Here is a 13,839-nt window from a genome sequence, read left to right as displayed (position 1 = left end):
GACCAGACCAAGTTTGGTTCACAGAATCACAGGATGTCAGGGATTGGAAGGGACCTCAAAAGCTCATCCAGTCCAATCCCCCCGCCGGAGCAGGAACACCCAGATGAGGTTCCACAGGAAGGTGTCCAGGCGGGTTTGAATGTCTGCAGAGAAGGAGACTCCACAACCTCCCTGGGCAGCCTGGGCCAGGCTCTGGCACCCTCACTGAGAAGAAGTTTCTTCTCAAATTCAAGTGGAACCTCTTGTGTTTCAGTTTGTGTCCATTACCCCTTGTCCTACCATTGGTTGTCACCCAGAAGAGCCTGGTTCCATCATCCTGACACTCACCCTTTATATATTTGTAAACATTAATGAGGTCACCCATCAGCTTCCTCTCTTCTCCAAGCTCAAAAGCCCCAGCTCCCTCAGCCTTTCCTCACACGGGAGATGCTCCACTCCCTTCATCATCTTCATTGCCCTATGCTGGATTCTCTCCAGCAGTTCCCTGTCCTTCTGGAACTGAGGGGCCCAGAACTGGACACAATATTGCAGATGTGGTCTCACCAGGGCAGAGCAGAGGGGCAGGAGAACCTCTCTCGACCTTTCTTGATCTTTTTTAGCTGACTTCTGCTCCCAAACATCAACCCCAAAAATCATGGTGAAAGCTCTGCTACACCCATGCCAAAGATGCTCATTCTCTCACAGCTGCATGGAGCTGCGATACAGTAAAACATTTATTGTCATTGTGAGCAAGTGAGCCTTCGAGAGATGCAAGGAGCAGCTATGGATTGGGAGAGGCATTTTCCAGAGGAGAGCCACCCAGTGAGAGCAGACTTTTCTGCTTCTGCCAGTTTAAATCACCTCATTCAATATTCTATGTTGTCTTATGTAGCATGCAGTTATGTAAATTTATAAATCATAGACTAATTAGCACACAATTTCATAAAATTAGTTACAGTGAAAAAGGAGGATTCTAACTAACCAGGCTGTGCTCTCTCCCCCTCAGATGATACAAATTCAAATACCGCCTGGAGGTTGTATTTCAGAAAATCTCTGCTGTAACTTTTAGAGTTTAACCCTGGGCTCATGTGCTCTTTCAAGGGATATGTTTTAGATATTTCAGGCTCAATTCCTCTCATGCAGAGCTAAGCCCTTTCCTCTCCTTCCTTAACACCAACCCTCCACAGCTCATTGGATCACTACAAATTTTGTTTTGCTTGTTTCTCGCTTATTCAGATTCTTGCTCTATTCAGTCTCATTATTCTTCTGTCATCTAAGTCCACACCACCATCCCTGACTAGCAATTAAATTCAGTTCATGCCTGAGTTATACCTGGGTTCCACCCTGTTACCCTCCTTGTGCTCTGCCCTCTCTGTCCAGGCAACGTAAAGGGGAGCAGCTGAAGTTTGGTCATTTACTTATTTTCCTCATTTGCCAGGTGTCCTTCGGACAGTAACTCCCCAAACGCGGGAACATGACGTAGAAAAGCAGTGGGAAATCATAAACCTCTTATTGGAACTGGTGTTAGAGGACATTTCACACTCCAGGATATAAGCACGAAATTCTGCTTCATCAACTTACTATATTTTAACAACTTGTCTCCACCGTCTGGCTCAGCTCCGTTCAGCCTATACGTTCTGTCATCCTTTGGTATGGTTCTCTGCCTTGCAAACTTGTCCTTCCTTGCTTTTGCCTCCATCCCTTTTTCTTACTCTTTCATTCCACTATTTTGCCCCAAAGCATGGTGCTGGCTCTCCCATTGTCTTCTCTTTTGCATTCTCTCTCCCCCTCAAGCTCCAGAAGAGGTCTTGCTTCTTCTCACAGCAAAAACCATGCCCTGGAGAAGAAGAGAAGGCTTAAAATGAGTTCCTCACCTACCTTAGCAAACTGGAGATTCACAATATATATGACAAGATGTGGAAAGTGGAACATACTGTCAATGGCAGAATTTACATCTGAGCCGGACAAAACAAACCGGAAGATAAGTCAAATCAAAGTCTGTAAGAATAAACGAAATCCCCAGATAATTTATTAGATTAAGACATCACATACGTATATAAATATATGCTCAAGATGGGATTCAACAGCGAGACTGGAGACACTAGAAGTGGAAAGGGTGTGATTGCTACAAGTCCATGGCATGCGAGGCGCACAAAAGCAATGACTACATAAAGCTCGGCGAGGGAGCGCGCATGAGCCACTTGGGAAGGACACGAAGCGAAGACACGGGTGGAAGCCTCAGCAGATGTCACGTTACTCCACAAAGCCCCATGTGAAACACAGTCCGATGTGTAGCTGAAGCATATTAACTGGGAACACTGTGGACAAACAATCTACGGCTGGACAAACTCCCCAGTAGCAGCTTCCTAATATAGGAGCTTAAACTTAAAAGGACACTGTCAAATGATTTCCTCTACTGTTTTAGCAGATGGGAACAATTCCCTTCCCAGTCCCAGCTACTGATTTTGTCCTTTCCTATTTGACAACCATTGATTTTTTTTTTTTCCTAAGGCTATAAATGTTTTAATAACTTCAACTTTGTAGTGCCTCATGGCAAAATATCTTTGCTTGCACTGACTGCTAAACACTATTTCTAATGTACTGCTGATAACTAGAGCAAGAGACAGCGTTATAAATAATGATTTTTCAGAGGGTCTACCAAATTAATAGCTTTTGTTTCTTTGTCCACATCTCACAGACGGTTAAAATGGGCAGGTCTTTACCCATCAGACATTTCAACGACTTTAGCTCTAGAATTCTTGGCTTTGTAAATGTTTGCCTTTCCAAGTAGCTCTGACTGATGGACAGAACCTTGAGCGCGGAGCCCACAACCCTGACACTGTCCTTTTAAAAAGAACTACTACCAAAATACAGATTCAAGTCAAAAATCATCATTAGAATCGTTAATGAACAAAACGGATCATAAGGAATTCTGAAGCAGTTAAATATTGGCACCCACAAAGAACCAAAGAACAGAATGCACCCACACAGTGTTCTTGATTGGGTACACAAAGGCACCTTTCAAGAGATATACATGTATTTTTTGCTGTTTCGAAAGGTCAGTTAGGACTTATTAGAAAAGGCAATTAAAGTTTCAGTCAAACTGGAAAAGAGAAGAGAAGCAATTGGACTGAACTCAGAGAACTGTTTCTCTACAAATGCCAAACCTTAACAACAAAAAAAATCCCCAACAAAGCTAAAAACCACCAAAAACCAATCCAAAACCCTAAGATCTATGTGATGGCCATCTCTTCATGGTTTTCCAGAGTTTTCTGCTGCTCCTTGTACATTTTTCTCTTCTTTCCTCTCCCTTTCTCTGCCCTGTTAAAGAAGCAGACTACTCAGCCTCAGGGTCAGGTCATCAAATACGTCTTTGGGGCTTTAAGCAGAAACTTATGCCTTTGCAGGCTCAGGGAGTAGAACAAGAGGGGCATCCAACAGCAGATGGACATATTGGAAAGAACTATAATACTCCACTGACAGCAGGACAGCCCAAGCAGGGCCTATCCACAGTAGTCATTTTCTGTTCCAGTAATACCGCTTCCCTCCTCTAAACTACTCCGAGCAGCTTTTAAAATTCAGCTGGGATGCAAGAGAGAGATATTACCTAATTAGCGATTAAGACTGAGCCTGAATGAAATGGCTCAGAGCAACCCGAGGTTCATCTTCCCCTTCTTTCTCCTTTTGTTTCGTTGCTGCAAGAGCACGATGCTGCTGGGGGCACAAGCCAGAAATCCCGCACTGACGGGAGGCAGCGGCGATACCCCAAGGATCGGCACAGCAACTCAACACCGTTAAGATAAGCAGGGTTGCCTAAAGAGACCGTCAGAAAAGCCATACTGGCCCACGAAGTGGCATTTGGGAGCAAATGGCCTAGAACTTGCCCGTACTGGCTCAGTTCTGCCTTTCTCTCACTGCAATTTTACTGTGCAAAATGAGTATTTTAGCCTCATGTTTCTAGGAACACATGCCGGTGGCTACTGTTACAATAAAATATGAACACCGCATTGTGGAGAAAATGACCATTAATCCTGTAATCTGCAGTCATTTTTACCAATTCGGCACATTTCTTTAAATAACCAAGTACATGCAGTAGATGGAAGTGCATTTAAATAAACTGAAATAGATACAGCATGAATAATTAAAGCCGGCAGGGAAATGTGCATTGCGAGCCACTAGTGGAAATAATTACTGATTTGTCTTATTTACAATGGAGCCTGGATACACTATCAAAATAGTGCAAGTTAGTGAAAATGTCTTAAGACTGTTCTTACACTACCACTACAATATATATTTCATCTTGAAAAGTACATCAAATAGGTTCTGGACCACTACGGTGTGTGTCTGTGTTCTGCTATTTCAGGGTTAGGTTACCCAGCACATAAACTCTGTCAAATAGCACTGATTTAAAGAGGAATATATCTCAAACCGATGCCTAGTATATCAACCTGAAACATCATCTATTAATGTTATTAGACATTGTATAGTTGAGTTTATGATATACCCCCTAAAACCCAGCGTTTTAAATATCACCATGTTGAAGGAAAAAGTAGATCATAAAATCACTGAGAAGAAGTGCTAAAGTGCTTGTACTTTTATAATATGCCAGGTTTTAAACAGACTTGTGTAATTAGAAAATAATCTACTTTGAACGTGGCGGTTCTTGAATGTTAGGCAGTTCTTGCAAACTGCTTTAGAGCTAAAAATCGATAATGAAATACACTTCCGATATGAGGCTGGCAAAACTGTGACTTCAATCTATTAGAAAATGTTGCAGATTAAAAAAAATGCTATTTTAGATTGATTACTTGGCACATGAAAGATTTAGAAAAAAAAGTTAACGCTTTCTGATTGGTCTATCCCAACAACATTCTTGCACCATGATTACTAAATCCAAAACGAAACAGGATGCTAATTAGCTATGTTTTAGAAGAGGGAAGACAAGCAATTGTCACTCAAATAATTTAAAAATGGTACTTTAACACAAACAAATCAGCAGTGAAAAGGTCCTAAAAATTCTACAGCAGGGCTGTAGGCCAATGAGGTGTGTCAAATGAAGAAAATCTCCTCGAGAAGCCGGCTCTCCTCCAGCTCATCTGCTCTGCTTCTGGAGCTGCAAGGGCTCTGGTACAAGGACGATGGCCTGTGGCTCACATGACGAGGCGTGTGCATTTTGTTCCTGTCATAAGATTCTCTGCAGAGGTTTCCTGGGGCAGATATCGGACTCATAGCTTCAACCAGGTCAATAAGACAGGCTTCATACCTACAGAAACACAACAAGAAAATAGAGCTCCATTAAGCATCACACAGGCATTGAATCCAGTCTTCCTGCCTTCATAACTCAGACTAGACCCAGATTTGTCTGACGGGGGCCAGCAGCACAGAAAGAATTCTGCTGTATGGGTTCCTATGAGGAATATCAAAAGTAGTGAAAAGGAGGTGGGCAAAGCATGGCTGCTCAGGTTATTTTAAGCTGTTTCATCAGCTTTTCCATTTGAGGTGCGTAATGTCTTAGTCACACTCCAGAGACTGAGGACAGACCATCAAGAGATATGACAGCCAAATACACTGACTGGGTACAAGGCAGACCCATATAGGTTTCGGTAAAGCAGCTTATACACATGCTGCACTTTTTTGAATAGACCTCTACACTTGATTTAGTTTCCCAGGGGTTTGAAAACAGCAGGAGACTTTATTATTATTGCCACAAACTACACGTGCTTCCTGTAAATCTCTGTGCACTATATGGAGTCTGTCCTGTGGAAGCACTAAAGGAATATAATCTAAGCAAGGCAACACCAAATCAACACTTCAGGCACCAAGAGAGAAGGTAAAGGTCCTAAACATTCCTCTGGCTGTTCTTTAAGTGTGAGTAGAGATGTGGGGGAAGGTTGCAAGCCAGACTCAGTTAGGTAGTAATGCACACTGAATAATGGCAGTTACTTCAGACAGAGACTTCTATTAATATTCACACAAGACAAGACCTGATCTAAATACCAGCACACGATTGATCATTACAATATATTTTCTCCTGTCCAATTTTAAATGTCTTAAACAAGACCGCTTCCAGTGATTCCCCAGGGAGGCTGTTCTCCAGTCTAAGAGATATCACTCAAAAGTTTTAGGTAAAAGTCCCCTTTGTTCCATTCTGTTTTTAGCATCAACGTGCCTGGTCACAGAATCGTAGAGCAGTTTGGGTTGGAAGGGACCTTCAAAGGTCATCTAGTCCAACCCCCTGCAAAGAGCAGGGACATCTTCAACTAGATAAGGTTGCTCACAGCCCCGTCCAGCCTGGCCTTGAATGTCTCCGGGGATGGAGCATCGACCACATTTCTGGGCAACCTGGGCCAGTGTGTCACAGCACTCTGTAAAGAAATGTTTCCTCATGTCTAGCCTCAATCTCCCCTCTTTTAATTTAAAATCATTATCTCTTGTCCCATCACAATATGCCTTGCTAAAAAGTCTGTCCTCATTGCTGAAATACTTCACATATTCCATGACTTACATGCACAGAACATTATTCAAAGCATCCGGTCAAAGTGTAGCTGGTTGGTTTCCATAGAGTCCCTATCTTTAAAGCAGAGAGAGTTCATCCATAGTGTGAGGAAACATCTCAAGGTGTTTCCTGTTTTGAGAAAAGCTTCTGTTTTTCAGGACAGTGGGACACTAGGAAGACTAAGCAACTAAGCCAGACAGCTAGAGTAGATTCCTCAACTCAGACAGGGCAAAAAATTCTTAAGTACAAATATTCACCATAGTTTATTGGTGTGAAAGATTAGCAGCGGTCAATGCATCCACTTGTGCTGCCCAACAGCATCATGCAGCAGCAAGCAGCACCAGGTGAAGCAATTTCCTTCCCTAAACTAGCAAAGCCATGCAAAGTATCCCCCATTAGCTGCAGGGGTGAGCATTACGTTCCAGCCATCACCAGAAAACTGACCACGACAAAGTAACTTGTAGTTACGGATGAGATACAGAAATACCTCCTCAGCTCTAAGGAGTTAACTGTGATACTGACGGGCTAATACTGATGTTAATGGCAACCACTGGAGCTACACTATGATTGCTTGGAAACATCGTTCTACTATTTCCTGCAATCTTTATTGTTTCTTCCAGCCTGACAGTTCCTATAGTTTCTAACACAGTCCAACTTGACATTAGTACCTCACAGGGCTCTCTCCTCTATTTGACTATCTATAGATTGTTTTATTTTCCTTTCAATGCCTAGCTTGCATTCCCACCCAATCAGAAACCCATTTTTCAAATTTCTTTTTCACATTTTAAGCTTGCCTACATGTCTTTCTATTATCTGTCTGTTTAAATCACCCCTAATAGACAAAAATGACAGACTAAAAATGAAAAAATACAGCTTCAGTGTTGTCTCAATTGGATCATGTAAGTGGCTAAACCTATTGAAATGTGGTACCTTTATCCCAACCAAAATTTCACAAGGACATGGGGGTTTTTGGTAGGCAAATAAGAGCATTTTAAAGGGATCTGTTGTCTATATTAGCACTGAGAAAGTATCCTCCAAAAACTGAGGCTCCTTACAGATATCTCCAATGTAAAACTGAATAAGCTGCTGACAGTGAGAACTGGCACATAGCTATATTAGACTTTTCATTTAGAGAAAGTTTTGGACTAGAGTCTATAGAGATATACACAGATGCTTTGAACCCCAAAGAAAACCAGTTCACACATACACTGGTTTCATTAGCCACACCTAAAATTTCTCTTTAGATTAATCTACTCTAGCATACAAATGCTTATCTCCTCTGACTGTAGTGCTATCATAAAATTTCAATTTCTCCAGCAGCCACATTCAATCACAGATTAGGTAGGGGGAAACCAAACCAGCCAGTGCATTTATAGCAAACGTGCAGGCCCTAGATTTCAGCAGTACCTTCGAGTTCATTTCTTCTGCAAGTTTATCTAAGTTATACAGCATTTCTGCTATCAGGAAGGCTAAATGATTTGGCAGATTACAAGCGCAGCAAATAGCAAAGATTATGTAAAAGACCAGGTGTTGTACATCAGTCTATTTGACACCACAGTTATATATGCAATAAATTGAATGAACTCTGCTAACAGAACGCTATCTGATAAAGAGAATGTTCCTCGCAGGTATTTAGTGTTTAATCCCATGATAATAGTTTGCCCTGGTGTGTCTAGGCAACATCAGACAGCATCTAGCTGGAGGCAACAGAGTAGACTTAGAATGGTTCGAAGCTCACACAGACAATTTTCTCACCATTTATTTATACCCAAATATTTAAAGAGACACAGTCAGAATGCTCACTTCCCGAAATGTAACTTTATCTAAAACCAGGTTATCAATTCCTTGCATGGTCTGAATAAATGCATAAGTAAAACCAGGCTTCATTATTATTATTATTATTATTATTATTATTATTATTATTATCATTATTGTTAATAATAAGAATCATAATAATACACTTAAGTTAAAGTGAAGTTCAAGCTGCAGGATCTGGCACCCAAGAGTCAGAATATTTCAATCAGGAAAACTGATCCTGCAAACATTGCTGGTGAATACTGAATGCTCTTTTAATGTAAATTAACAGACAGAAGTTCCATCATATTGTTTATGCTTCCCAAGGAGAAAAAAATTCCAAAACATCCTGTAGAAGTACCAGGATTGCACATTAAGCCACATACAGAAATTCCTCACATATAGGTGTTCAACCAAGCAACTAAACGTTCCATCAGTACTAGATGCTTGCACACATTTTCTTGGATGGGTTTTGCCCTCTCAACAAAAGGAAAATGAGGTGGGCAACTGTCCCCTTAAAGATGGTGATAGTTCAGTCCATCTTCACCTCTTCGGTACATTTGCCAGTGTGTTGAAAAGTCAATGAGCACCTCCGCAACAGACTGGAAAACAATCACTTTTCACATGTATATATTTCATCTAAATGTCATAAGCCTGAAAACCTCCATGTTTGATCATGGGAGAAGAAAATCTGTAAAGTCTGCAAGTTTGGATTAGAAATCTAACCATCTAGATGGCTAAAGTTTGGCAAAAGAAATCTTATCATAAAATCTTCAAAAATTCCATCAGGAGAGGGAACACAAAGAATTAGTGCGCTAAGCCTGACGAAGGCAGCACCGTGCACAAGAGTTAAGCTTGGAAGCTCTTCTTTCAATAAAGAAATTTTGCCTTTGCTTTTAAGATAAAAGGTAAAACTCCAAATATGGCTCGGAGAGCAGCACGGAGGTGCCCAAACTAACTGAGAGGCAGGTATCACAGGGATCAAACCAGTGCAGCTGGGTCAGTGCAGAACTGTGGCCTGGGCGGCTAAATCTGTTTAATCTCTTTATCAATCATCTGGATGAGGGGATCAAGTGCACACTTAGTAAGTTTGCACATGACACCAAATTGGGTGGGAGTGATGATCTGCTGAAGGGTGGTAAGGCCACACAGAGGGATCTGGACCGTCTGGATCACTGAGCTGAGATCAACTGTATGAGGTTCAACAAGGCCAAGTGGCAGGTCCTCTACCTGGGTCACAACAACCCCAGGCAGCGCTACAGGCTCAGGGAAGAATGGCTGGAAAATGCCTGGAGGAAAAGGACCTGGGGGTGTTGGTGACAGCAGCTGAACATGAGCCAGCGTGTGCCCAGGTGGCCAAAAAGGCCAACAGCATCCTGGCTTGTATCAGGAATAGTGTGACCAGCAGGACTAGAGAAGTGATCAACCCCCTGTACTGGGCACTGGCGAGACCCCACCTTGAATCCTGTGTTCACTGTTAGGCCCCTCACTACAAGAAAGACATTGAGGTGCTGGAGAGAGCTCAGAGAAGGGAACAGAGCTGGTGAGGGGTCTGGAGCACAAGTGTGATGAGGAGCAGCTGAGGGAACTGGGGCTGTTCATCCTGGAGAAAAGGAGGCTGAGAGGAGACCTTATTGCTGTCTACAACTACCTGAAAGGAGGTTGTAGCATGGAGGGGGTTGGTCTCTCCTCCCAAGTAACAAGTAATGGGATGAGAGGAAATGGCCTCCAATTGCACCAGGGGAGGTTTAGATTGGATATTAGCAAAAAATTCTTCCTGGAAGGGGTTGTCAGGCATTGGAACAGGCTGCCCAGGAACATGGTGGAGTCACCATCCCTGGACGTGTTCAAAAGGCATTTAGATGAGGTTCTTAGGGACATGGTTTAGTGCTAGAGTTAGGTTATGGTTGGACTTGGTGATCATGAGGGTCTCTTCCAACTGAAATGATTCTATGATTCTGAAATCTGACCTGGTCAGGCACTGCACGGTGCTGTGACTGCACTCCTTCAGTCTCCTCCATACGATTAACACAAGTTGCAGGAAATTTGGCTCCTCAGCCACTGCAGTGATTTTGGAAATTTTGTTAGAAACTTTCAGTGCTGGCTCCTAACCAAATAAGTATCTAGTAGAGTTTATAAACTCTTCATGTAGAAGAGTTTTGCAGTCCATCACTAAGGTAACAGAAAACATCATAAAGCATTACAATTCAGAACAGCTCATTAAATGTTCACATTTTAAAGAGGAAAACAGCACAAAAATAAACACAGGTTGGCACGAAGCCAAATCCTCCCTTCCACTTGTATTTCTGCTTCACTGCCTGTGCAGCAGAAATATAACTCTCTGAACATCTACAGGTGCGTCTTACTTTGCACTGTGTTTCCAAATTGAATGAGAAGGAAGGTTCTTGCATTTTTATGACAAACACAGAAATGTGGCTGTTGCTCTGGGAACTATAAGACCACATATTCCCAGGATGGTTGCTGAGAAATCACCTGAAACCACTTGGTATTCTGTCTAACAAAAGCTGCTGGGCAATCAGAGTTCAGACAGCCCCACAATGTATAGTACCTAAGAAATGGTCAGATTATGCCAAAGGGATGCAGAATTCATCACTGATCAGGATATTAGAGAGAACGGTGCTCTTGAAGGTAACCACAGAGCATCCCTGCATCAATTGGCTGAACAGTGATGTTTATTTATTTATTTAGACATTTGGGATATGTAACTGAATTTTTAGTGTTCATCTATTTCCCTTCGCTGGTAAAATATACTTCTCACAAGCTGTTCCATTTTTAACCTACACTATTGCATTTTCGTATTGTGCAGTCCCATTTAAGTAATAATATCATTTGTTCCTTCCTGAAAAAAACAGCACAACTCCAAACAAGTTTGATATTTGGAGGAACAGGAATTTCCCCATAAGGCAAAATAACTAAACTTATTAGAGTCATAAATACTCTGGCAGTAAGATATATGTATATTTATTTAAAACAGCAGTGTCAGATATTATTTGATCAGTATGTTCAGAGATATCTTTTCATTTACAGCCTCTGAAAATTTATTCTTCAACCATAAATGTGTACAAAACACATAGAATGTCTCTTCTGCAAGGTGATGGCATTTCAACAAAGCATACCCACAATATGGATTTGGAGATTAGTAGCTGTATAGGCTTACTTTATTTAACTGTATATACCAGAGGAAATAAAAAGGTTTATTTTTATACTACTGCTTATATTTTCAGCATAAAGTTCAAAGTGATTTACTAATGTTACATGAATTGCCTTTGAATTACGGTACAGTATTGTGCCTAAGTACAAAGCCTAACACTACTTTGTATTCATAAAACACCGCTTGCCTTCAAGCACTTTACAAATGCTAAATACGGCTAAAAACACATTCAAGAGGTAAGGAACAGACCCATTTTACAGAAAAGGAAACTGAGCTTATTATTATTATAAAGCAAATACCAAATCCCTATTTGAGTAGAACAAATGGGGCAAACAGAAGCAGGAAAAAAACCAGATATAGATAAGAAGTGGACTCAACAGTCAAACTACCCCAAACTTGAAGACACCACACTAGTGATACACCTGAAGGTTACCTGGAAAAACTGGCTGTGACAACTGATCATCCACCCCCAAGTTAACCCAGGCTCTATAGATGAAGGGCAGAACTCTACCCAAATTAAAGAGTCTTAGTCACTTTTTTGCCATCTTTATTCCTGCACTCACAATTGTTGCATTAGGGATGCTACAGGTGTGTGCCTGGCGTGTCCTTTCAAGATCCATGTACCAATCTGTTGTACACAAACTTGCCTAATTTCTTTTTCAACCTGCTGCTTCCACAATGTCCGGTGACAGCAAGCTCAGGAAGTTCACTTCTATTGAAAAACATACTTCCATCTGTTTTAATCTGAAATCCTAGTAGTGTCACGTGCTTTTTAAGGATTGACCGCCGTTAGTCTCTCTCACCTGGTGGGATCTGGTGAACAAGTCCACTCTCAACTTAATCTACCACCCTCACAACTTTGCAAATCCTGTTCATTTTCTCATTTGGTCTTTTCCTATCCAAAGTCATAGCTTTTTCTTGTCTCATTCTACGGCTGCTGTTTCATCCCCTTGATCATTTAAAACTGTCCTGTGCCTCTTTTCAAGATTCCACTATGTCTCTCTTGAGACCAAAAGTACACATAGGAATCAAAACGTGGGTACACCAAGGCTTGTGCATCCACAAGCTTTTGTGAAGACCTGGGGAGCTTCTGACTTCACAAATTGTCACCACCTTCTCTGAGTTCAGCATCATGTAGGCATGGTGTTGATGACTATTCCCTAGGTAAGTTTTCTTTCTGTCCACTCATTTTTGACGCATTTTTGGAGTTTCTTGCTATTGACATCGCATTTGACTATCTGAAAGAACTTGGTATCATCCACAAATTTATTAGGTCCCTTGGCTGTTCACTTCTAGCTCCAGGTCACTGATGAATAACCAGCCCAGTGGGTTCCTAGAGGACTCCAGTGATGTTTCTTCTCCAAAGAACATTGTGAAAAGCAAACACTTGTGAAAAACAACTATTAAGTCCCTTTGTCTGCTATCATTTAATCAGCAGTAAACTCACAGAAGGACTTTTCCTCCAGTCCTGCAGAAACTTGATGTCTTTATCAATGGTTGGTGTGGAATCTCGGCAAAGGCCTTTTAAAAATCCAAATGCATTATGTCTGCTGGATCCTTTGTGTCACCAGATTTCTGGGTTCAGAATCTGTAAGTCTGAGATGAAGTCTCAGATCCTTTCTTTTCTCCTTCCCAGCTCTATCAGTATAAGCCAGGTTTTAACCAGCATGGTATTATGCCCAGCAAGCCTGAGATGAACATGTTAATGAACGCTAGAGAATGGTTGAATAGAAAATGAAAGCTGAGAAAGAGAAGGTGACTTTGCAGCCATTCCCTGAAAGGCCATGAGTTGGGATAGGGGATCCTGCCTTTCATGTGTGTGCTGTGCCTTCAGTGACCAAAAACCACCCTCCAGGAATATTCCCATGCACTGACTCTGAAGATGCTGAAATCAAGAAAAGACAGAAGATAAATGCAATTCCTGAGGCTGAAACATCAAGAGAATGAACAAGATTAAATCAAGAATCAGAGACAAACAGACTGTGCCAGTTAGCCTGAGATTCACATTTTACTTTCATGCAGGTTGGGACTCAGAGCAGACATTTCACTGTGGGATACAAGAGGAGGAAAATTCAACAGAGATACATATGTATTTAAACCAACTCCAGGTTGGGATGTATTTCTTGCCTGTAACAGGTCTGTATTTTCCAAAGGCATCTCAAAGTTTCTTAATTCTTAAAGAAAAAGATCAGACTGCAGAATATTTCAAGGCAATTAAAAAAAGATCTGAGCCTTTTATTTAAAATACATCACAAAATGTAAAACAGAATATATTTACACAGTGTCCTCGGCAAGAGCCTCCCGGAGTGCTGTAAAACCCACACCCACATAATAGAGAGCTTACAGTATCAGAGACTTTTAGAGAACTCTCCAAGGCAGTATTCACAGGAACATAACC

The 13,839-nt window shown here is 41.5% G+C and overlaps 1 protein-coding gene across 3 annotated transcripts in view; it reads right to left on the bottom strand.

Moving 5' to 3' along the window:
* Positions 1 to 1,986: 1,986 nt before the first annotated feature.
* KIAA1328 (KIAA1328 ortholog) overlaps positions 1,987 to 13,839 on the bottom strand; it is a 177,367-nt gene continuing 165,514 nt past the window's right edge. For all 3 annotated transcript variants that reach the window (XM_065861688.2, XM_071801873.1, XM_065861689.2), the window contains exon 11: positions 1,987 to 5,242. In XM_065861688.2, the coding sequence (XP_065717760.1) occupies positions 5,029 to 5,242 (214 nt within the window). In that variant the 3' untranslated portion in view covers positions 1,987 to 5,028. The remainder of the gene's footprint in view (positions 5,243 to 13,839) is intronic.

Source organism: Patagioenas fasciata, chromosome Z (genome assembly GCF_037038585.1).
Source record: "Patagioenas fasciata isolate bPatFas1 chromosome Z, bPatFas1.hap1, whole genome shotgun sequence".
Classification (NCBI taxonomy): Eukaryota; Metazoa; Chordata; class Aves; order Columbiformes; family Columbidae; genus Patagioenas; species Patagioenas fasciata.
Note: the sequence above shows the minus strand (reverse complement) of the source record. Positions and strands in the feature narration are given on the sequence as shown.